Here is a 26,198-nt window from a genome sequence, read left to right on the forward strand (position 1 = left end):
TGGCCTGGATTGGCCACTGTTGGAAACAGGATGCTGGGCTTGATGGACCCTTGGTCTAACCCCAGTATGGCATGTTCTTATGTTCTCATCAGAGCAAAAGCCATCCCCTTTCAAGATAGATAGTGGTCCGCAAGAGGGACTGAAGGTGGGACTCCTTGCGGACCCTCCTCAAAACTGCCCTCTCTCAGCCTGCACTCTCTCCGTACTGTCGTCACGCTGCCACACTGTAAGGCTTCTGCTGCTTTTTGGCTGACCTGCCCTACCTATTCTCCCTACTAGCGCAACTCCCTGAAACAGCCTGTGAATGGATATTCACCTCCTTTACATGCCATTTGTATGCATTCACGCAAAACCTGCTGCAGGCTTTTAGCGCGGAGTTGTGCATCTGGTTTTCCTGCACTGAACATGCTATTACATATGCGAATAAGGCCAGCACGGGAAAATCCATGCAATTATCCTCATAAAAACCCACAGCAGGTTGAGCACAGCTTATTATATCGGCCACAAAATAAATTCAGTCACCATCCATATCCATATATTTAATAATTGTTTAAAGTTTCTCTCACTATTTGAATCCCATCTTCTTGGGGAATATTTATATGGGATTCAATATCCATTTCAATTAACTGACAGTTTTTAATCTCTAAATCTGAAAGGATTCAAATCATATGAGCCAAATCCTTTACATAAAAGGGACTTGAAGATACAAATGGTTGCAAAACTCTTTACCCTAAAATCAAGTGTGTTTCTAAAATTGAACCAAAACCAGACACAAGTAGATGACATGGAGGATCATCAAGGGTTTTATGAATTTTTGGCACGTCTGAGCTTCTATTGGTACCCAGCGGTTGGACAGTATTTCCTAGAACTCCTACCTGGATAGGAACTCAGGCAGGTCTCCAAGCCAGAGGCCTATTCAGACCCTAACAGACTGCACACTGCCAGCCTGAACAGGCACCTGACAAAGGCAAAAAAAATCCCCACATAAGTTAAGGAGAGGTCAGGGAATAAGCTGCAGATGCAGCTCTTGTTGGCTGCACAGTGCATGAGGCCTACAATGAGGCCAACAGAGAGGTGGCTAGGAAGAGAGAGAAAAATTTTTAACCTAAACTACCGCAGGGAAACAAGGGAAAATAAACCCCAAGGCTCTGCCTAAACCCCCCCCCCCCCCAAAAAAAAAAAAACAGCTGCTTGAGGTTCCAGAACAATCATAGCCTTAGATGGAGGAGAACAAAGCTAAACCCGCAACAACATGGCTGCATGGAAAAAAAAGATTGAGAGACTCTGCCTGAGACAGGAAGGGTGCTACAGCTGCACATGCTCAGTAGAGCATGCTGAAAGTTCTAGAATCTTGGAGATCAAAGTTCCATGCCCAGCTCTATTTGATTATGTCACCCCATGTGGGAGGATTGCCATCCTACTTGTCCTTGGAGAATAGTGTTAAGTGGAGTGCCACAGGGATTGATTTTGGGACAGGTTCTGTTCAATAACATTGGGAGCAACATTGCGGAAGGGATAGAAGGTACAATTTGTGGATGATACTAAGATCTGCAACAGAGTGGATATGCCTGAAGGAGTAGAGAGAATGAAAGGTGATTTAAGAAAGCTTGAAGATTTAGCAGAATGCCAAGAAGTGTGGTAATCCAAAAGAGCTGCATATGTGTGTGTGTGTGTGGTGGTGGGGGGGGGGGGTAGGTGAAAGACTAATGGGCACGGACTGGGAAAGGGACCTTGGGACGATAGTGTTTGGCGAGCCAGAAAAAATGCTGGATTTCATTGAGAGATGAATAACTAGCAGGAAAAAGGAGGTAATAATGCCCTTGTACATATCCTTGGTGAGGCCTCACCTGGAGTACTGGGTTCAGTTCTGGAGCCCGAATCTCAAAAAGGATTCGGATAGGATGGAGGCAGTCCACAGAAGGGCAACCAAAATGGTGTAGGGTCTGTATCTGAAGACTTATGAGGAGAAGGATCTAAATATGTATACCCCGGAAGAGAGCTGGTACAGGGGAGATATGATACAGACATTCAGATACCTAAAATATCTTAATGATGCATGAACTTCAAACCTTTTCCCATTGGAAAGGAAACTGTAGAACTAGGCGTCACGATACAAAACTCCAGGGAGACAGGTCAGAACAGCAGGAAATGTTTCTTCATAGGGAGGGTGGTGGATGCCTCACCTGCCCTTCTAGAAGAGGTGCCTTGAACAAAAACAGTAAGCGACTAAGGGCTGGAAATGAAAGAAAGGGTGCATGGGGGTAACCCTGCACGAGGAAGCAGTTACTACCCTAAACGGAAGGCATGGGGAATACAACTCTCAACCAATTAGCCCTGAAGCTTATTTATTTATTTATTTAAAGGCTTTTATATACACCGATGTTCATGTAATAGTAGATATCTCGTCGGTTTACATAGAACAAAAGTTAGAAATTACATCGAACATGTGTGATACATATAACAAGGCGTACATAATAAGCTTGTGATGCAACTGCAACATTGCACTCTCTGTTATGAAGGCGGGGGGGGGGGGGGGGGGGGGTAGGAATGGGATTCAGAAGATAGCCAATACTAGGCCTCTACTTTTATGGTTCGGGGTACTGATATACAGACATTAGGGATAAAGTGCAGGACTGCTTCCACAGCCAAGTCCAAAATGCAAAGCATGATCAAGCAACATTATCTGAATAATCAAGAAAGCTGCTACCCTGTAAAAATATTGCTAACAGTGATTTTGCTGTGGGTTTGATAGTTGCTTGGTTTTGATTGTAAATATTGCTCCCCTTAACATAAGGCTTGGGGGTAAGCTGCATGGAGTGGCAGTTAGTATCTTAACAGAAACAGAGATAACCTGCATGAAGCAGCAGTTACTACCATAAGAAACTTGCTAGGCAGATGGGATGGACCATTTGGGTTTTTTCTGCCATCATTACTGTTACTATGTTATACTACAGGCTATATTAATAGGATGCATTGTGGGTTTCAAAATGGAGGATATGTGGTTGTTGGAGCAGAGAAGTGGCATAGAGGGCAGCAAGAGAAGAAAAAGACAGGAAGCAGAAGAGACAGAAGAGAGGAAGAGGAGGAGGTAAAAGCGACAAAAAATAGAGGTGGCAGCCAGAAAGAAGCTGGGGCAGAAAGAAGATAGGAGCAGCAGAGAACAAAAAGGCAAGCTGTAAATACACATTTAAGCCTAGGCCTGCCAGAAAAAAAATAATTCATGTGTACTGCATCATTGGAGCCATATATTAGCAGTTAAAAACCTGATAATGAGCCTCAGATAGTCAGATCTCATAATAAACTACAGCTTGAAAAACAACTGAAGCTATTAAACTTTCTTAAGGGTCTTTTTAAACTGAAGTGGCTGCAGCTGGTGGAATGAAACATTTTCTCCATGCTTTCAACAGGTGCTGCAAGCAACACAAGGATGAGTTGGAATATTTATTCAATAATTCACTTAGAGGTAACAATGGCTGGATCACAAATGCGATTTCTATAACATTGTTACACCCCATCATGCATTAGGTAAGACAGCAGACTGCACAAAATGTAGTGCCAGAGCCTTGTACTGTCCTTGTGGATACCATCTTTCTATAGGGGAAAGCCAACAATTACCGTATTTTTTCACTCCATAAGACGCACCTAGGATTCAGAGGGGGGAAATTAACAACAACAAAAAAAAATGATGTGCTAAACCGGCTCTGTTCCCGGGCATCTGTGAGTCTTATGAAGCAAATTAGGGGAATGCATACAATTTTTTTTGTGTCCCCATTTCATTTTCAGGTCTGGGGAGGGCCATTTCGGTCCAGTCCCCAGATCAGAAAACATATTGTTCTCTTTCTGGGAAAAAAAAACCAAACAAAAAAAACCCCCATCCCAACCCTTTAAATCTAATTAACTACAACCCCCCACCCTCCTGACCCCCCAAGAACTGCCAAAAGTCCCTGGTGGTCCAGCAGGGGTCCGGGAGTGATCTCCTGCACTTGGGCCGTCGGCTGCCAGTAATCAAAATGGCACCGATGGCCCTTTGCCCTTACTATGTCACAGGGGCCAACCAATGGCACCGGTAGCCCCTGTGACATAGCAAGGGCAAAGCGCCGTCGGCAGCCAGTAATCAAAATCTGGAGCTCTCCAAGTCAATTAAGGAGGCTGCTCAGAGGGTTACTGCTCTCAAAGAGGTCATCTAAAGGACAGAGAGTTCTGCTAATCTAAGTCAAAGGATTGGAAAAAGATTCCTACAAACCAACCAGAAGGAGGAAACCCTGAGAATAAATGGTGTAAATCTCTGCTGGAGGAAGCTCCAGGAAAAGATTTCCTTTGAAATATACTGCCCCGAAGACCTTGGGGCTGAATGTTAAATACTGGATTTATTATCTTCAAAGAAGCTGATTTGAAAGTGAAGATTTCAGAGTGTATTTATTTTTCGACAATATCAAGTTGTCTAGTTGAAGATTTTTTTAGCCTGAAAAATTCTGTTTTGGGTTTATTTTATTTATTTATTTGCAGTTTGTTACTATAAACTTCTAATTTGGAACCAACCTCAGGTATCGATCTTGGGCTCTACTGCATGGTAAGTCTTCCCTTGGGCCTCTCAGAGACAGTCTGGTCCCCAACTGACAACCCTGGTTGACTTTTGCTTGTTTCCAGGGCTATAGCAATGGCCCTCACACATCCCTCTGTGGCTCTGAAGGGGGGTTACAAGGGCATAGAGTCAAGCAAGATAAAAGTTCTGCAAGAACCAAAATGTAGTGTGGAATCCATATGAGAAGGGGAATAAAATAGCAATGGGGGTGTACTACCATCCACCTGAGCAGAATGAACAGACAGATGATGAAATGCCAACAGAAATTAGGAAAGCTAACAAAATTAGCAACATAGTAATAATGGGTGATTTCAATCACCCTAGCATTGAATGGATAAATGTCACATCAGGACATGCCAAGGAAGTAGTTGGGGATAGGGAAATACCTAGAGTACATGAATGTAATCCATTTTGAAGTGCAGAAATAAAATAAATAAATGCCAAGGAAGTCATTAGATTTTATATATGGCTGCTTTATGCAGCAGCTGGAATAAGAACTGGCAAGAGGGGGAGTTAGTTTATATTTAATCCTTAGTGGAACACATGATTTGGTGTGAGATGTAATAATTTGGGGGCCACTTGGAAATAGTGATCATAATATGATGAAATTTGATTTGATAACTTGGGGGGTTATTAAGGCAATCTACATTTTTTTCAAAGATAGAAAATAGAGTAAGCCTTACTCTATTTTCTATCTTTTAACCAATTCTTAATCTACAATAGAGCATTGCCTCCTATTCCATGACTTTTCAATTTCCTCAGGCGCTTCTTATGAGGTACTTTGTCAAATGTTTTCTGAAAGTCCAGATACACTATATCAACTGGCAATACTTTTATCCACATGTTTATTCACGCCTTAAAAAAAAAAGTTGCAGATTAGTGAGATAAGACTTCCCTTGGCTAAACCCATGTTGGGCTTGTCCCATTAAACTATGATTATATGTTCAGCAATTTTATTCTTTATGATAGTTTCAATCATTTTTCCCGGCACTGACATCAGGCTTACTGGTCTGTAGTTTCCTGGATCACCTCTGGAGCCCCTTTTAAAAACTGGGATTACAATGGCTTTCCTCCAATCTTCAGGTACCATAGCTGATTTTAATGATAGATTACAGATTAATAATATTAGGTCTGCAATTTCATTTTTCATTTCTTTCAGTATTCTGGGATGTTAGCCATCCAGTCCAGATGATATGCTACTCTTTAGTTTGTCAATTTGCCATATTACATCTTCCAGGTTCTCTGAGAATTGTTTCATGCCCTCTCAATCATCACCTTTAAATATCACTTCTGGCATGGGTATCTGCTTTATATCCTCCTCAGTAAAAACTGACGCAAAGAAATCATTTAATCTTCTGCTATGGTCTTAGCCTCTGTTAGTGCACCTTTTACCCCTCGATCATCTAATGGTCCAATTGACTCCCATGTAGGAGTGCCCCATAGATCTGTGCTAGAGCTGCTCATGTTTAACATATTTGTAAATGACAGAGATGGGAATAAAGAATGAGATTGTCAGATTTGCTGTTGATACAAAATTATTCAGAGTTGTTAAATCACAAGAGGATTGTGAGAAATTGTAAGAGAACCTTGCAAGACTGGGCATCCAAATGGTAGATGGCAGTTAATGTGGACAAGTGCAAAGTGATGAACATAGGGAAGAGGAACCCAAATTATAGATACATGATGCAAGTTTCCACATTGCCAGTCAAAACTCAAGAAAAAGATCTAGGCATCATCATGGATAATATGTTGAAACCCTCTGTCCAGTGTGTGGAGCTAACCAATAAAGCAAATAGAATGCTAGGAATTATTAGGAAAGGAACGGAGAATAAAACAGAGAATATCACAATGCTTCTGTATTGCTGTATGGTTCAACAACACCTTGAATACTGTGTGTTCTGGTTTCTGCACTGCAAAAAAATATATAGCAGAATTGGAAAAGGCACAGAGAAGGGTGACCAAAATGATAAAAGGGATGGAATGATTCCCCTATGAGGAAAGGCTAAAGAAATTAGGGCTCTTCAGTTTGGAGAAGACATGACTGAGGGGAGATATAATAGAGATTTTTAAAGTGAGTGGACTGGAACAGGTAAATGCAAATGTTTACACTTTCAAAAACATGCAATGAAGTTACTAGGTGATACATTTAAGACAAATAGGAGAAAATACTTTTTTTTTTACTTGAGACAAACTCTGGAATTTGTTGCCAGAGAGGTGATAAAAGCTGTTAGTATAACTGGGTTTAAGAAAAGGTTTGGACAAGTTCCTGGAAAAAAAAAAAAGGCCATAAACAATTATTAATGTGGATTTGGGAAAATCCACTGCTAGTTCCAGGGATAAGCAGCAAGGAATTATTGAATTTAGGAATTCTGCTAGGTACTTGTGACCTGGATTGGCCACTGGGCTTGATGGACCTTTGGTCTGGCACAGCATGGCAAATGTTATCTTCTTATGCCACCTCATATAATGGAAAAGACCTATTAGAACAGAAACATAGTAATATAGTAGAGGATGGCAGACAAACACCAAGTGGCCCATCCAATCTGCCCAGTTATTCCTGTCCACACTGCAATGGATTCATCCCAGCTGCCAACCACAGATTGTAACCGCTTGCATGATCTCTCTCCTTATCCAGGACAGAAATGATTCCCTTATGAGAAAAGGCTAGTGAGATTAGGGCTCTTCAGCTTGGAGAGAGTCAGCTGAGAGGAGATACAATAGAGGTCTATAAAATGAGTGGAGTAGAACAAGTAAAGGCAAATTGGTTGTTTACTCTTTTACAAAGTGCAAAAACTAGGGGGCACAAAATGAAGTTACTAAGTATATACAAATAGAAAGGTGTTTTTTTCACAGAATGCATAATTAAGTTCTGGAATTTATTGCCAGATGATGTGATAAAAGCTGTTAGTATAGCTGGATTTAAAAAAGGTTTGAACATGTTCCTGGAAGAGAAGTCCATAAACAATTATTAAAGTGGATTTGGGGAAATCCACTGCTTATCCCCAGGATAAGCAGCATGGAATCTATCTATTTTTTTGGGATCCTGCCAAGAATTTGTTATTAGGATTGGCCACTGTTGGAAACAGGATACTGGGTTCAATGGACCTTTGGTCTGACCCAAAATGGCAAATCTTATGTTCACTATTTCAGAACATGAACATATAAAATCCACTCTTAGTTCCAGCCTACACCCTACTTTTCTCATAGGTAATAAAAAATGTATATGATGATCTAAATGGCTAGCAATACTGGCATGGTCATCTCTTAGCATTTGGCTTCCTAGGTCTCCTGTGTAGACTGAAAAATAAACCCAACTAGCAGGTCGATACAGTAACATTGAGTTAAAGATTCCCCGTCTGTAACGTGCTGGGAGCGCACAATACAGACGAGTAAGGCCATTCAGCGATACAGTCCCCAGTTTCACGCGTCCTTAGCGCTTCCTAAACCCTTTCCTAAACCCTTTCCGCACCCAGCATGTAAATGAACGAAAAAGCTGTATAATGAAGGAATTAGCTATTCCACTGCGATACTGTAACGGGCGCTAATATTATCTCCTCCGTAACCCGCTGTTCTGCCGCAGCCTTAACCTGCTAGTTTACCGCCTCCCCCTAGTAGGAGTTAGTGTAGTGTAGTGTAGAGTAAAAACATTGCTTCTCCGCCCTGGTCCCGTCCGGTCCCCTCCTCCCGAAGCAAAAAAAAAAACAAACGAAAAAGTAGCAAGGCTCGGGCCTGCTACGGTAAGTGTAAAAGTGTAAAAAACAAAAAACCTGGGTGCGCTGGTACCTGTCATTTCAAATGACATTTGAAATGACAGGCACCAGGAAGTGTAAAAAAGTGTAAAAAACAAAAAACCTGTGTGTTATATAAAAAAAAATGTTAAATACCTGTCGGAGGGCCGTGGTTCCAGGCGGCCGGTGGGCAGCCATCAGCGGCATCCGGTAGTCCCTTCTCCCGATTTCGCACAGGCGGGTCGGCAGCGGGGGGGCGGGGCGGGCAGCCATCAGCGGCATCCGGTAGTCCCTTCTCCCGATTTCGCACGGGCGGGTCGGCAGCAGGGGGGGGCGCCATCAGCGGCATCCGGTAGTCCCTTCTCCCGATTTCGCACGGGCGGGTCGGCAGCGGGGGGGGGGCGGGCAGCCATCAGCGGCATCCGGTAGTCCCTTCTCCCGATTTCGCACGGGCGGGTCGGGAGCGGGGGGGCGGCAGCAGGATCCGGGACCGGCGGGTAGGCAGCAGCGGGGTCCGGGGGGCAGCGGCAGCAGGATCCAGCGTGTTCGATCGGGCAGGCAGGTAGGTGGCAAAATAAGGATGGCCGCCTGCACGGGATGGCCGCCTGCACGGGAAAAGCGTGCAATTGGCACGTCTTCAGCGGCCAATTGCACGCTTTTCCCGTGCAGGCGGCCATCCTTATTTTGCCACCTACCTGCCTGCCCGATCGAACACGCTGGATCCTGCTGCCGCTGCCCCCCGGACCCCGCTGCTGCCTACCCGCCGGTCCCGGATCCTGCTGCCGCCCCCCCGCTCCCGACCCGCCCGTGCGAAATCGGGAGAAGGGACTACCGGATGCCGCTGATGGCTGCCCGCCCCCCCCCCGCTGCCGATCCGCCCGTGCGAAATCGGGAGAAGGGACTACCGGATGCCGCTGATGGCGCCCCCCCCTGCTGCCGACCCGCCCGTGCGAAATCGGGAGAAGGGACTACCGGATGCCGCTGATGGCTGCCCGCCCCCCCCCCCCGCTGCCGACCCGCCTGTGCGAAATCGGGAGAAGGGACTACAGGATGCCGCTGATGGCTGCCCGCCGCCCACCGGCCGCCTGGAACCACGGCCCTCCGACAGGTATTTAACATTTTTTTTTTATATAACACACAGGTTTTTTGTTTTTTACACTTTTTTACACTTCCTGGTGCCTGTCATTTCAAATGTCATTTGAAATGACAGGTACCAGCGCACCCAGGTTACTGTATAGGTGCTGTTACAGCGCCTATACAGTAAAATGGGTTGCGCGGGCATAACCCTTCCCTAACGCTTCACAGCCGCGGCATGCATTTGCATGCGATTAGAGGAGAGTATCGGGGAGTTAGTGAAGAGAACTATGGGTGCGGGGAGGAAGGGTGCGCCTGACACTGCCGCACTGTTTTTACCGCGGCCTTACTGTATCGAGCCGTATGTGACTGAGTTTCTGCTAGGTCTTCTAGTTACTGCAATACTTGCATCCTGCCAGACAGACCCAACTGTTTGTCAAGTTTACCATTACAGTCAGCCAGAAAAACTTGGCCATGTGATTACCTATATTTCCTTTAGAACTTCAAAACCTCATATATTAATCACTTTGCCATTCATTCTGGCAACCCCCAACACTCATTGCTTAAAGTCTAGTATGTCGCTATAAACACTTAATCAAAAATCCTTTCCATAAACTGTACTATAATCAGTCTACATTTTGATATTAAATCCCATTTAATTTAAGGGGCCATCATATATGGAGTCTTGTTACTTCCTATAAATTTCCTAATATTTATTCCTAAATATAATCATAGGTCCATCAGTCACATTTCCTATTTTTTAATATCAAAATAGATTATTTTACAGTTTATGGGATGGATCTTTGATTGCACATTTAAAGTCTTCCTTTCTTGTTTGAAATACCTTAGTGGCTATAAACATTTAAAACATGTGCCACTCGGTCACGCTCTTATCTCCATTTTTAGCAACCAAGGATTCTCCATGCTTATCCCATGCCTTCTCAAACTCTATTACTGCTTTAGATGTCAACATCCACTCTGAAACGGAGTGCCACATATCCACCAACTTTTTTGCGAAGAACATTTTTTTTAAAACATTGCTCATCAGTCTTCTGCCTTGGAAATCCTCTCATTCTCTGAATGTACAAGTGGTGTGTGACATACACATTAGAATACTGAATATGGTGGGTGGGTTCTGTTAATACCAAGCCATGGTCAGGTAGATAAAGAAAGACTGCCAGGAAAATTTGTTGGGATGCAAAGAAAAATCCACAAGCAACTTCTACTGAAATGCAGGCCTCTCTGAAACAAAGTGGTGTGGGTGTTTCAGCTTGCAAAATGAGGAAATACTTGAACAAAAATGGGTTGCATAGTAAAGTTGCCAGAAAAAAAGCCATTGCTGCACCAATGCCACAAAACAGCCCGCTTTCAATATACCAAACAGTACCTAGAGAAGCCTCTAAAGTTCTGGAACAAAATAATTTAGTGCGATGAGACCAAAATTGAACTTTCTGGTCGCAACCGTAAATGCTATGAAGAGAAGCAGACCATTCCTGACTTGAAGCATGGAGTTAGATTTCTAATGTTTTGAGGGTGTGTGAGCTACAGCGGCACAGGGAATTTAGTGAAAATTGAAGGCAGGATGAATGCAGCATCTTATCAGAAAATATTGGAGAAGAATTTGCATTTATCAGCCAGGAAGATGTGCACAGGACACACTTGGACTTTCCTACATGGCAATGATCTGAAATATAAGGCCAAGTCGACCCTTCAGCGGCTGCAGCAGAAGAAAGTGAAGGAACTCCCATCAACATCACTTTCTCTGAGTCTATTCAATAAAATGGTATGATCAATAGCGTTGAATGCAGCGGAGATATCCTGAACATGCATTTCTAAATGATTTTGAGATCTTCCTTTCTGCATAGTGCAACAGTTTTGTTACTATAAATATTCATTACTATACATGTACACCTATTTGATTTCATCTTTTTAAGTTGTATGGGTCAAATATGATCAATACTGTACCTGTAAAATAATCATGTCAGGTCGATACTGCTTCCTCATACCCATTTCATACATAAGAAACTTTAACATTTTGAAAGCATCATCTTCGCTCATGTGAAGTAACAGAACTCCTGCCACAAAACTCAGGCCTTGGCAGTAGCCTACTTCTGGATCCAGGAGAGAATAGGCCTTCAGAATGTTGTAGAGTGACAGCTGTCCTGCTCCCAGTTGTACAGAGAAGTAAGGGTGTGTTGGGAAGGTGCGGCCTATAAAAACAAATGAGGTTAGCAATTCAAACACAGTTTTTTTTAAACCCTACAATCTAAGCAAGTCAAAAAAAAAATCTTTTGAAGCAGTCTTATCTTCTTAAGTCAACTTTTAAGACTAGCATTACTAAGTAAACAATGTAAAATCAACTTGCCCTTGGCCCTCTAGGATTATGTATTTTTCTAATAAAATGAATAACTTTACATAGATTATTGCTACAGCCCTGATAAAAGGTAGTATAAAACCATGTCTTAACTTCTCTATCAATAACTAAAGAAAAAGCACACTTCCCTTCCCTTTTAGCTATGACCTGTTTACATGAGCTACAACAGTGACACCTAATGGTTAACAAGGACAGTGTGAGATCCTTTTCACAAAGCCTCCTAACCTAAACCATGTAATCCAAACTTGATTGGCTCACTATTTGCTGAAAAATCACTATGCCTTAAAACAATCCGTTTTAGATTTGTATTACTTCTTTTAATTTAATTGTAATCTCTGTGAGACTTACAAGATAAGTAAGCAACTAAAAAACAATCTATATCATGAAGATTCCTCTTGGCTCATCTTATTTATCCACTCCTCAAGAGACATTTTAAATGTCTTGAAAACTGCTCATATTTATTCATGCCAGTCATTATAAACCTGAGTAAATTGGAATGCTGATGTGCTGATCTTAATTAGAACCTCATGCAGGCCAATTCTTGCATGGGCACAGCATGAACTGAAGAGTGGATGTCAGGAAAGTGACTTTTAAAAACATGACTACAGTCAAAATAATAATAATAATAATAATAATAACAAAAAAGGTACATCTTTATGTCCCACTTTTTTTCTTTTTAAACTACACACATTTCTGTGGCTTGAACAGTATTAGAAAAGAAACCGAAATAAGACAAGAAAAGAAAGAGCTAAATCCCCCCCCCCCCCCAAAAAAAAAAATCAGAAACGTTGATATTCTAACAAACTTATTTAGTACTACCATTTTAAAGGTCTTGCTTACTGAGCTTTTCTGCACGTGTTTTTCTATTGGAAAAACTGACATTAAGCACTGAAACCTGGAAAAAGTTTTATTCCATTTTGTTGAGAGAAAGCAGAGTTGCTTACCTGTAACAGGTGTTCTCCCAGGACAGCAGGATGTTAGTCCTCACATTTGGGTGACATCATCAGATGGAGCCCTGACACAGAATACTTTTGTCAAAGTTTCTAGAACTTTGACTGGCACACTGAGCATACTCAGCATGCCACTAACCCTGTAGCCACCAAGGATCCCCACTTCAGTCTCGTTTGTAGCAAGAGTACGAGCAAAAAATAAAATAAGTAAACAGTATCGAACCCAACTCCACGGGGTGGGTTTCGTGAGGACTAAAATCCTGCTGTCCTGGGAGAATACCTGTTACAGATAAGCAACTCTGTTTTCTCCCAGGACAAGCAGGATGATAGTCCTCACATATGGGTGAATAGCAACCTACAGGCTGACTCATAACACTGGAGGCCAACCACACTCAAAATGTGCACCAGGCACAACTGTTGGCAATCATGAGGCAGCCTGAAATTCACAGCAGGTCGAGATAGGACGAGATGGGTTTCTACACTAGGAATAAATTCATTAGTACAGACTGGCCAAAGACAAAGTCTTGTCGTCCAGCCTTGTCTAGACAGTAGTGAGCTGCGAAGGTGTGGAGAGAGCTCCATGTCGCAGCTCTTCAGATGTCAGCAATCGGTACTGAACGGTAATGTGCTATTGATGTTGCCATGGCTCTGACGGAGTGTGCCTTCACTTGTCCCTGCAGTGGAAGGCCTGCTTGCTGGTAGCAGAATGCAATGCAGGCTGCCAACAAGTTGGACAGCGTCTGCTTGCCCATCGGAACTCCAAGCTTGTTTTTGTCAAAAGAAACAGAGTTGGGTGAACTTCCTATGGACTATGGTGCGGTCTAAATAAAATGCAAGCACATGCTTACAGTCCAAGGAGTGCAGAGCTCGCTCACCTAGGTGAGCGTGAGGCCTTGGGAAGTAAGTGGGCAGGACTATGGACTGATTTAAGTGGAAATCCGTTACCACCTTAGGAAGGAATTTAGGGTGAGTGCGGAGAACCACCGGTCATGGAGGAACCTTGTGGAGGGTGAGTAGGTCACAAGGGCCTGTAATTCACTTACCCTGAGAGCAGACGTGATTGGCTACTAGGAAAAGTACTTTCCATGTAAGGTATCTGAGTTTGCAGGAGTGCAAGGGCTCAAAAGGAGTGTGCATGAGCCATGCAAGGACCACATTGAGGTCCCATGTCACGACTTAAGCTGTAATAAACCTCTCATGGAATGAAGTGACTCATCAGGGGTTGAGCCGTTATCAGGGAATCCCCTACTCCTTGATGGTAAGCAGAGATGGCACTAAGGTGTACTCGGATAGATGACGTTTGGAGACCAGATTCCGAGAGGTGCCAGAGATAGTCTAACAGATTCGATGTGGGGCAAGAAAAGGGGACCAAGTCCTTCTGTGTGCACTACAAGGTAAATCTCTTCCATTTAGAGCGGTAAGACCTCCACATGGAAGGCTTCCGTGAAGCTATGAGGACTTGAGAGACATCACTAGAAAGATTGAGTGGTTGTAGTATCAACTTTTCAACATCCATGCCGTCAGAGACAGGGTCTGGCGGTTCGGGTGGCGTAACGTGCCTTGATTGTGTTATTAGGTTGGGCGACGTGTCCAGGTGAATGGGTTCTTGGACAGAGAAGTCGCGACGTATGGGGAACCAAACTTGGCGTGGCCAATATGGGGCTATGAGTATCATTAAGCTTCAGTCCTGTTGTAGCTTCACGAGAGTCTTGCTTATTAGCGGAATCAGAGGATACGCATATAGCAGGCCAGTGTTCCAGGGACGGGCAAAGGCATCCATAGCTGGTGCTTGTCTGTCCCTGTGCAGGGAGCAGAAGCGTTCCACTTTGTGGTTCTGACTGGACGCAAAGAGTTTGATGGTCGGTTGACCCCACCGGTGCAAGATTCTGTTCGTGACCGAGGGGTTCCAGAGACCACTCGTGTTGCTGGAAATGTTGGCTGAGGTGGTCCGCCTGTACATTCTGTGTGCCTGCTAGATAAGTGGCTCGCAATAGTAAGGAATGCGACAGGGCTCAGGCCCAAATCTGTGCTGCCTCCTGGCAGAGCAGGTAAGAGCCTGTGCCCCCCTGTTTGTTCAGGTACCACATTGTAACTTGGTTGTCCGTTTGAATCAAGACAACTTTGTTGGAGAGGCAGTCCATGAATGCATAAAGGGCATACCGCATTGCCCGAAGCTCCAGAAAGTTGATTTGATGGGTTGCTTCGGCTGTTGTCCAAGTCCATTGAGTTTGAAGGCCTTGGACATGGGCTCCCCAACCTAGGTTGGAAGTGTCCGTGGTTAAGGTCACCTGAGGAGCCAGTTGCTGGAAAGGAAGACCCACTTGTAAGCTGGTTTTGTGTGTCCACCGGGCAAGGGACAGACGAAGCTGGCTGGTGATGTGTACCAAGGACGAAAGCGGTTGAGTAGCTTGTCGCCACTGAGCTTTTAGAGTCCACTGTGTCACTCTCATGGTGAGGCGTGCCATTGGGGTAACGTGGACTGTTGATGCCATATGGCCAAGCAACTTGAGTAGGTGGCCAGCGGAGGCTATTTGCCGACAGTGGATAGAGCTGGCAAGGCTGGACAGCATAATCGCGCGGTCGTTGGCTAAGAATGCCTTGGCTAGTGTCATGTCCAGTTCTGCTCCTATGAAGGAGATGGTGAGACTGTGTTAAACGGGATTTGGAGTAATTGATTAGAAATCCCAATCAGTTTAGAAGTCTTATGGTGAGACTGAAGGAGTCTAGGGCTCCTTGTTTGGACTGGCTTTTTATGAGCCAGTCGTCTAAGTATGGAAAAACATATACGCCCCTGCTGTGTAACTGTGCAGCCATGTCTACCAGGCACTTCGTAAACACTCGGGGTGCCGAGGCGAGAATGGCAGAACCCTGTATTGATAGTGCCTGTAACCCACCACGAATCGCAGATACTTGCTATGAGGAGGGAAGATTGCAATGTGAGCATATGTGTCTTGAAGGTCCAGAGAGCAGAGCCAATCCCCTGTTGTAGCAGAGGAAGCATGGTGCCTAGGCATACCATTCTGAACCATTCCTTGTGAAGAAATGTGTTCAAGGCACAGAGATCCAGAATAGGCTGGAGGATGCCGGTCTTTTTTGGAATTAGGAAATATCTGGAGTAGAACCCTCTCCCCTGCTGATTCGGTGGAACCGGTTCCACGGCTCTGGCCGACAGAAGGGTCGAGAGCTCTGATTCGAGTATTCCTGTGTGATCGTCCCAGCTCCAGAATAGATTGGGTGGGAAGTCCGGAGGTATTTTTGAAAAATTTATATAGTAACCGTGGGTTATAATGGACAATACCCACTGGTCTGTGGTAATTGGGTGTCAATTTGTTGCAAAGTGGCAAAGGCGGCCCCCCACTGGAGAATGGCTGCTGCTCTCTGGAAAGGAGTCAAAATCCAGCTGCAGGGCCAGCTTGTGGAGCTGACTGTGGTCTAGGTGTTGTTGCTTGGCGTGCATGTCCCCTCTAAGGTGCCCGAGCTGGTCGTGAGCGGGACGCAGGAGGGTAACATCTGTGTGGCCTGTAGCTGTGTTTCCTGGAGTCCCTACGTGTGCCCCTGCAGGCTATGGAGAGAACATCAGGGGAGACAGTTGACAACTGACGCAGTGTCTCATGATAGTCTTAACTGGGCCACTGCATCCTGGATCTTGTCCCCGAACAGGCTGTCTCCTGTACAGGGTAGATCTGCAAGCCTGTCCTGCACTTCCGGGTGTAGGTCTGAGGCCTTGAGCCAGGCTCAGCACCTAGCGCTGATGCCCGCTGCCGAAAATCTGGATGCTGTTTCGAAAGAGTCTTAGGCAGCTCTGATCTCATATTTGCCTGTTTCCAATCCTTTTAGTAGGATGGAAGACAAGGTCTCCTGTTGTTGCTGTGGTAATGTCTCCGCAAGCTCCTGGACTTGTTTCCAGAGATTTCTATTATATTGGGTCATATATAGTTGATATGCTGCTATTCACGCTATCAACATGGACCCTTGAAAAACTCTTCGTCCTAATGTTTCCAATGCCCTTTGTTCCTTACCAGGAGCAGAGGAATGTAGATGCGATCATTTAGCCTTTTTCTGAGCTGATTCCACACCCTCCCTCCCTCACCACCCCATTCATTTTATGGCTTCCTGATATTCAGTCACCACCTCTCCTTCCCATCGCCACCACCTGCCCCCTTGTACAGTTCCTACCCCACCCCGCCTCCCCTATGCGCTTCATCCCCCACCCCGCGCTACCCCCCACTCTGTCGCCTCTTGTATATAATTAATTTATGTCCAACCTGGTTAACCACATGTAATCTCATTTAATAACTGTGGCGCCCGTTGGCTCTACAGTAAAGTTGTCACCTTTTAACTTCCTATCCTTCCTCCATCTATCATTGTAATTTCCTTTCTCAGTTGTCTGTAAACCGACGATGTTTTTTTTTTACGAATGCTGGTATATAAAAGTTATAAATAAATAAAATAAATAAATAAATAACTACAGAATGGTGGGGCAGCTGACTTTTTGAAAACCTGGGGCTTGTTGGACCAGGTACGTAGCATCTGTCTTTCTGTTGACTGGAGGTACAATACCTGGATGGTCCCACAGGTGGTACAAGAGGTCAAGAAGAACTTCATGCACTGGTATTGCCATTATCTCTTTTGGAGCATCTACGAATTGTAAGACCTCCAACATCTTGTGGCGAGCGTCTTCCTCTGTAACTAGTGAAAATGGGATAGTCTCAGACATCTCCTTGACGAAACTTGCAAAGGAGAGGTCTTCCGGAAGAGATCGTCACCTTTCTTCCGGGGGTGAAGGCTTTCAGAGAAAGTCCTCGGAAGCTTGTGAAGAATCATCTGAGAATGCATCTTCCTCCCGGTGGGCTTCTTGAGGGAGGAAGTATGTCAAAGCCGAGAGGGCAGGGAGGCATCGATTGATGCGGCACCGGCATCAATGAAATCTGTGCTGGCATCAAGGGCACCGGAGCAGATGGGGTGCGCTCGGGCACAGATAGCCCCAATGGACCTGGCATGGGTTCCGGCATCTGTGGTTCCCGTGGAGGGATCTGGCCTGGAATCGATTCTTCCTCCTCCGAGGAACCCGGTACTGGAATCGGGACCTGCGGATGCCTCAATGGACGACTCTGTACCAACATGTCTAGTGGCACAGGTTGAGTCAGTAAGGCACCGATGAGCGTTTCGAGGCACTTGAGGAGCGGTGCAAACATCGAGGGAGCTGGTTCCGGTATGGGGGCTGGCGCAAGCAGCAATTGGAAGCCTCGTAAGGCATTCAGCCTTACCGACAGTCTGGGTAAACAAATAAACATGGGTGTAGCTTGCTTGCTACGGCGGTTACTACCCGAATCAATTAAGCCTGATACTTCACTTTCAATACATATCCAGAGAAGCTCTCTGCTTCAACGGCAGGGGGAAATAAAGAAAAGTGGATTTATATTCATATAACAACCAACAAGGACTGAATTGCACAGGCTGGGTAAACAAATAAACGTGGGAGTAGCTTGCTTATTGCAGCGGTTACCACCCCTAACCAATTAAGCTAGATACTTCACTTAGAAGCAGTCAAGCACTGCTCTCTACATTAATGGCGGGGGTGGAAGGGAACTAGAACCAAAAGGTTACATTAATACTTCACTTAGAAGCAGTTCCAGCACTGTTCTCTACATTAATGGCGGGGGTGGAAGGGAAATAGAACCAAAAGATTACTAAAGGCCAAGAGTAACAGATAAGTATGAGAGAGAGAGAAAAAAAGTGTGGAAGCTTGCTGGGCAGACTGGATAGGCCATTTGGTCGTCTTCTGCTGTCATTTCTATGTTTCTATGCCTTGGCCTGAGCCAGGTCTAGCAGGGCTCCAATAAAGTCGAGGTGATGGGCTGAGATGGGACTTGGGGTAGTTGATGACAAACTCTAGTGTCTCTAGCACCCAGATGGCCAAGTGCATGGATCCGTCAGCCTCCACTCGGGATGTGCTCTTGACCAGCCAATCATCCAGATATGGGAAAATGTAAACTCCCAAGTCTGCGAAGGTGAACTGCCATCACGGCCAGGTATTTCATAAAGACACGTGGAGCTGACATAAGCCCAAATGGCAGCACGCAATACTGGAAGTGCTGCTTTCCCACCATGAATTGGAGATACTTCCAGTGTCTTGGGAAGGTCTCGAGGTGTGTATGTGTGTCTTAGTTCTAAGGAGCATAGCCAGTCCCCTTTTTGAAAAAAGGGGATCAAGATGCCTAGGGAAATCATCTTGAACTTTTGTTTTTTGATAAATTTGTTCAAGTCTCTTAAGTCTAGAATAGGATGGAGTCCTACAGTTTTCTTTGGTATCAGGAAGTACCAGGAATAAAATCCCTGCCCCTCTTTGCTCTAGTGGAATGGGTTCAACCTATCTGGCCATTAAGAGGAAGGAGAGCGCCGTTATTAGCACCTCCTGATGTGCTATGGGCCCTAAAACAGGCTCAGGGGCAATTTGGTGTGGCATCTAATAAGTTCAATTGGCACCTTTGGTGGATGATGGACAGAACCAACTGGTCTGAGGTTACACTGGGCCACTGGTTTGCAAAGAACCACAGCCTTCCTCTGACTGGCAGTTTCATCACCCTGGATACAGGCGACTGGGCTATACTCCCTATAATCCAGTCAAAACCTGGTTCCTGGAATTGCCTGAGGTGCCAGCTGGGGTTTCAAGCCTCTTTGCTGCCTGGGATGGCTACAAGAGCCCTGGTGGTATTTACAGGAGGAGAGAGGATAACTCCTCGGGGAGAAGTTACTTCCTTGCCAACTTCCGGGATGAGAAGGGCACGTCTGGAGGGCTGGTGGAGAGCTGCTGAAGGGTTACATGGTGGTCCCAGATCTGGGCCACCGCGTCCTTGACCTTCTCTGAAGAGATTCTCTCCAGTGCACAGCAAGTCAGCACGTTGCTCCTGCACCTCTGGTCTGAGATCCAAGGCCAGCAGCCATGCAAGTCTGTGGGCACTGATTTCCATTGGAGAGACCCTCGATGCAGTTTCAAAAACATTATAGGTGGGGAAGATCTCATGTTTTCTGCACTCCTGGCCATTTAAGCCAAGCGACAGGAATGTGTCTTGCTGCTGCTGAGGCAGTTGCTCAGCAACATCCTGCGCCTGCTTCCAGATGTCCTGCATGAATTGGCTGATGTAGAGCTGGTAAGCAGCTATGCAGGCAATAAGCATAAACCCCGGAATACCTTTCTCATAAGAGTGTCCATTGCTCTGTGATCTTTTCCTGGGGGCACCAAGTAATGGGTCTCTGAGAACGCTTGGCCTTCTTGAGAGTGGATTTGACTACCACTGATTGGTGGGGCAGCTGATGCTTGTCGAATCTGAGAGCCTTCTGGATGAGATAAACCACGTCTACATTCCTGTTCATGGGAGGCACTGTGAGGGAGTGTTCCCACATCCCCAACAGCAACTCCACAAGGGTCTCATGCACTGGGACTGTCACAGTCTTGTTGGGAGGCTCCATGAACTGGAGGATATTGAGCATTCTGTGACTGACATCCTCTTCCGTCATTAATTGAAAGGGGATGGCTTCCATAATCAACTGGACACACGCTGTGAAGGAGAGGTCCTCTGGCAGGGACTTCCTTCACTCCTCTGGAGATAGATAGATATGAGGGGAGACCATTAGAAGCATCGTCAGAGACCACGGATGAATCATTCCCCCAGGGTCATACTTGTTCTCATCCCTTCTATCATTGACCGGGGATGGGACTCTGGGCGCTCAGTCTTTGTCCAGCGATGCAGGCACCAATGGAAATGGACATGGGGCCATAAGCCCCAGTATGTTTGCTAGTCTAGGGGGTGTTTCTGCCTTCGAGGATCAGACAACAATGACTGGATCAGCAGCAGTGGTACCCCGCAGAGCATCGATGCCACCCCGGGAATAGACGCTGGATGGGTCAGTAACACATCGATGAGCGCATGCAGGGATTCCAACTGTGGCTCAAGGAGCAGCAATGCTGGTGCCAGTGGTGCTGCGATGCCAAGGCCATGCATTGCCTTCTCGACAGCCAGCTGCACACATCTCTCCAGTTCCTCCTTGAACATCAGATGCCAACCCAGGCTGGGATGGAGGTGGTGTAACCAGCTCCTCTTTGGAACTGAGAGGAGGATTGGTGGCTGGCATCAGGACTGATAGATTCTGTGGTGCACCCCCAGCATTGACGGAAAATTGGAACTCCTCGCCGCGGGGTCACTTCAGGGGCATCACAGCAGAAGCTGGTGCATCTCCATGTGCCCTGCACTGTGCATTGACAGGGATCGAAGCCAATGCTTCTTTGGCTTTGTAGGGAGAAATCCCATTTTTAACAACTGAAAGCACCCAATATGAATCATAATAGCCAAAGAGGGATGCTGACAAATATGCTGACAGGCCAAAAACATTGTCTCTGTGGAAACAAGAAACTTTGCCCAGATGAAAACCTTAACCAGAACTAAAGGATACTTAAGATCTGCTTGTTTGTAAGCTCCTGTGTAAATAAACCAAGGCAGAGGGACAATGCAGCAACTTTAGCTCAAAAACAGAAGTCACTGTCTGGCCAAGGGAAATCCATAAGGCAAAGGTGCCCCCACCCATGGATGAAGGGGGAGCATTCTGAAATGGAGATAAAGCTGACATGGCTTTCAGTTCTGGTCCAGATTGGCAGGATCCCCCCCCCCCCCCCCCGAGGACAAGGGGAGGGGGAAGAGACCTGCAATGTGGCAAAGATCTTCGACCCACTACATGATTATGCACAAACTTATTCATATATGGGGCAAATAAGAAGGGGGGGAAGAAGAGCAAAACCGAAGCAGCCCCAGCACCCCCTGCTATCGAGGAGGGAGAAGCCTAGGTGTGGCCAGAAGACTGGAGAGAGGAAACACTCTGCCTGGGAACTAACAATGGTGCAAAGTCTGAGACAGCCAGGAGCAGAGAGAAGCCCAGCAGCTCAGCCAGTACCAGACCAGGAAGCAAGCCCCCTCCTCAGTTGGCTCTCCAGATCTCCAGCCAGAGCCTGCTTCAGAGGAAAACAAAGAGAAATCGCCTGAAGTTGGGGTCAGGGATAGTAAGTTAGCCATAAGTATTAATATATTAGGCAGGCTAAGGTTTATGGCATGTTTTAAACCACCCATTTACAGAACTTTCTTTAGGGTAAACGGGTGCTCAGTAGCAAGGATGTAGAGACATGTGTTGCTGTTATCTTCTAAAGGCTAATCCTGTAAAACCTGATAAATAAAAGTAATTCTGTGGAGAAAAACCATTGTCTTTTCCTGAATTTAGGATCATGAAGTGAGGTAGGGGAACCGGAAGTGCCCTGTAGTAGAGAGGTTCCTGAACCCATAAACTTACCTACAAGCTTCCCTTGATGCTCCGCATGGTCCTTACCCAGTCCTGAGGTTGATGATGAGGAACAAAACATCCTTGTCCTGGAGAAGCCAGACGATGGCCAGTCTCCGGCAACCCTTTCAGCTGACGATCTTGATGGGACTGACAGCCCCGCTGATGTCGATGGCTTGGTGTCCATCTGTGTGGCTCTGAGGCCAATGGATGAGTCTTATCCGGCCCAATGAGGTGCTGCATCTTGTTAAGCTGGATCTTATTCTTTCGGGGTCATCCTGGCGCACTTGTTGTAACCCTAGACGTCGTGCAATACCCCAAGGCAGAGGACACAGCTATCATGGGGGTCCATGAAAGACATAGTCCTCATGCACTGGTGGGGCATCACTTAAATCTCGACGTGGACAGATCATCACAAAATTAAAGGGACATGAGACAGAAATCAATGGTGGTGGCCTTCAATGGCCAGTGGACACCAAATGCACCACTGCCCTGGAGATATCGACCACTAAAAGAAACTTATTGATAACTGTTGAAAAACCTGGATGCTAACAGGAGAACTGGGGACCCCCATGAGACAGAGAAGGAAAAAATCTTGAAAATGTTTTTTTGAAAAGCAGGCCAAAAGTTAGGAAAATTGAGGCTCTCACCTGACTGCGAGTTGACAGACTCCGTGGAAGAGACTGAAGGAGACCCTGCTTGGATGCGTGGTATAATGCATGTTGAACATGCTTAAAGAGGCTCAGTCAAACATCTAGAAACTCTGATGTAAGTTTTTCATGCTGTGCTATATCTGATTCACCCACTGTGAGGACCGCCATCCTGCGCATCCTCAGAGAAATTCAAATGCTTGAATAGCATTAATCAATGATGGCAAATGTTTAGCACTGATGTACTATAATAATTTTGAGGGCTACAATCAATTCCTGAACTGTAATGTCTATAACATATAATTTACAGAGTAGTTAGCAAAAGCACATCCTGTACTGTACGCCAAGTGCTATAAACTTACAAATCTTAACATTTTAGACCTTCCTTGTATGTGGGCTCATTTATTTTTATTTTACTGATGTAGCTTTTCTCCTTTGGTTTAAAATTTTTTTTTTTAACCTTTTAGGTATCTTGTTTTTCTGATTGCTATTTTTCAACCTGCTTTTTTGTTCATTTGTTATTTACATCTTTACGTCTTTTACAGATACAAATGCATGCAGCCTAACCTTGGTTCCAGGCCCATAACGTTTTCCTCAGATGCAGCTTCACTTACAAAGCCTCAAAATATAGTTATCCTATTTATTATTTAATTTTATAGTCTATCAAATCATATAAAATTTGCCCTCAGTGGAGCACAAAAGGACCAAATACAAATTTTCATTTCATAAAGAAAAGAAATCTAGAAACAAACATACTAATTACATTTACATAAATAGAACAAAATTACAATTAAAATTATATAAAAAATGAATGAAAAGCAGCCATTTCTAGCAGCTAGGTTAAAGGCCATCTTAAAAAGTCATTTTACCATAGTCCTAATGTTACCTAAAACCCTATACTCTCGCCAGCAAGAAGATCCATGCATATGGTCTAGCATAAACCAATGATTTTTCCCTGGTTTTCTCTAAATGAATAGTGCTCAAAGAACATACCTCTAAAGAAGTTTCCTATATGGACATAAGTGTCCTTGTAGGAACAGAGGAAACCATAAATACAAAATAAATTCAAGGGTAAATATAAAAATTACAGCCTTAAATAGCATGCAAAAAAAACCACAGGAAGCAAAAGAAACTTGTTCAGCAAAGGGGGATGCATGTTCACTCTTATTAAGCCCACTGATTAAGCAAGCTGCATTATTTTGCAGGACTTCAAGACTATGCAATCTGGAATTTGAAAGACCTAAACATACAATAAAGGCTTAAACCACTGAAATCAAGTCTTTCTACTCCAGAGAAGGATGTATCTGTTTAATCATATGCAAAGAGAAAGACTGTCACTGCTGAAATCTGATTAGATATCTGAGAAATTAATAAAAAATATCAGCACACTATGGGCTAGATTTTAAAAGCCCTGCGCGCCTATTTTGCATAGGCCGCCGGCGCGCGCAAAGCCCCGGGACACACGTAAGTCCCAGGGCTTCGTAAAAGGAGCAGGAGGGGGCGTGCCCGGGGTCGGTCCAGGGCAGGTCCAGGGGCGGGCCGGGAGGGTGGTCCCGAGTCCCCCGGCACTGCGGCCTGTGCCGGGGGATGCAGAGGCGGCGCACGCAAGTTACGCCTGCTTGAAGCAGGCGTAACTTGCACAACAAAGGTGGGGGGACGCGGAAGGAAAGTTCCCTCCGAGGCCGCTCCAATTTCGGAGCGGCCTCGGAGGGAACGGAGGCAGGCTGCGCAGCTCGGCGCGCGCAGGCTGCCGATTTTGCGCAGCTTTGCGCGCGCCGACCCCGGATTTTATAATATACGCGCAGCTACCCGTGTATCTTATAAAATCCAGCGTACTTTTGTTCGCGCCGGTTGCACGAACAAAAGTACGAGCGCGCATACTTATTTAAGATCCTCCTCTATGAGAATACCTCAGCTATGTATCATTTAAGCCAGCGCTTCTCAACCAGTGTTTCGCGTCTCCAGGTATCCCACTGCCCAGTTGTACTTTCCTTCTCACTTTTTCCAGCCCCCATAGGCCAATTGGAAGCCTCCTTTCTTCCTACCCCCACTGCCCAATGGGAATCCTCCTTCATTCTGCCTGCTCCCGCGCAGGCCAATCGGAAGCATCCTCCATTCTACCTGCCAGTGGGAGTAGGAAGAAGGGAGGAAGCTTTTGATTGGCTGGTGAGGTAGGCATCGCATAGCCCAGGGGTGGGGTGGGAGGAATGGCAGTGTCGAACCTCGACGAAGCAAGGACGCCATGGGAGCCCATCCCCATGGGCGGTGAAGAGGAAAACCCGACCCCGACCAAGCAAGGCTGCCACGGGAGCCCATCCCGGTGGCGGTGAAGAGAAAAACCTGACCCCGACCAAGCAAGGCTGCCAGAGGAGTCCCTCCCTGTGGCGGCAAAAAAAGAAGGCCCGCTGGAGTAAAGCTGCGGCGGAACTGGAGTCCGTCCCTGCAGTGAAGGAAGAAGTTTTTTGGTGAGTTTGTGTGTGTTAGAGAGACCGAGACTAGTCAGGAAGATGACTGGTGTGAGAGAGACCGAGACTGGTCAGGAAGATGACTGGTGTGAGAGAGACCGAGACTGGTCGTGGGGTGTGTATGTGTGTGTGTGTGTGTGTGTCTGTCTGTCTAATTGTGGGCGCTAAGGAAGAGGACTGAAGACAGAGCTTCAGCAGCCCTTGCTGCTTCTGGTGAGTGCTATTGGCCTGGAAGGGAAAGGAGTAGGAGAGTTGCTGGAGAGGGTAAGTAAAGGTGGCTTTTTAGATTTATTTTTCTTGATTGACTGCCATTTTAATTATTGGGTATTATGCAATGTCTGCTGTTTTGAAATATTTTATTGATATTTGGACATGTTTTAATAATTTTTATGAGTTTTTAATTGTTGGATATTATTCTGTTCAGCAGCTGTTTTGTACATTTTTAGTTTAGCTTTACAATTATTTCTGTGTGGGGCTCTATAGCAGCTTGGCTGATTCTGTTTTCCCAATAGGAAATGTATTAGTGTTTAAGGCCTGGTTTAATAGTTGTATTTCTTAGATAGGGTTGTTACTGTTTGAGTGTGTTCCATAATATAGGTGTAACTTTGTGCGGGTTTAGTTTGTGTGCATTATTGCAAATCCTGAGTGTCTGTTAGGTGCTATATTTCTCTTTCCAATTCTCCAAGTTCGCACTGCATGCAAAGTGACTTTTTTGGTTTTCCATTCCAGTTTCTGTCTCCATATTTATAATTTGTGATTTTTCTGTACTTGGTGAAGGTCAGTTCTGGGTGTGTGACCGAGGTGAGGTATTTTCCTAGCATGTAGGCATTTGTATCAATCTTATTTGTTGTGTTTTCTCAATAGGATATACATTAGTGGTAAATTAGTGTATTTTCATAAGGAAGGCTATTGTGCCTGGTAGTAAAGGGAGTTTGTTTTTCTTTTACTGAGATGTCATCAGAACCAGAATATCTTTTTTGTATGGCGAGTTGTACAGGATAATGCCCTAGATCTGCTCTGCACTCATTGCTGTGGATGCAGAGTGCATGTT

General features: G+C 45.3%; 1 protein-coding gene across 5 annotated transcripts in view; it reads right to left on the minus strand.

Annotated features, from left to right (window-relative positions):
• TBC1D1 (TBC1 domain family member 1) overlaps positions 1-26,198 on the minus strand; it is a 480,914-nt gene that overhangs the window by 38,926 nt on the left and 415,790 nt on the right. For all 5 annotated transcript variants that reach the window (XM_029589471.1, XM_029589507.1, XM_029589478.1 and 2 more), the window contains one exon: positions 11,350-11,594. In XM_029589471.1, coding sequence (XP_029445331.1) covers positions 11,350-11,594 — 245 coding nt within the window. The remainder of the gene's footprint in view (positions 1-11,349; positions 11,595-26,198) is intronic.

The sequence above is a fragment of the Rhinatrema bivittatum genome, chromosome 1, assembly GCF_901001135.1.
Source record: "Rhinatrema bivittatum chromosome 1, aRhiBiv1.1, whole genome shotgun sequence".
Classification (NCBI taxonomy): Eukaryota; Metazoa; Chordata; class Amphibia; order Gymnophiona; family Rhinatrematidae; genus Rhinatrema; species Rhinatrema bivittatum.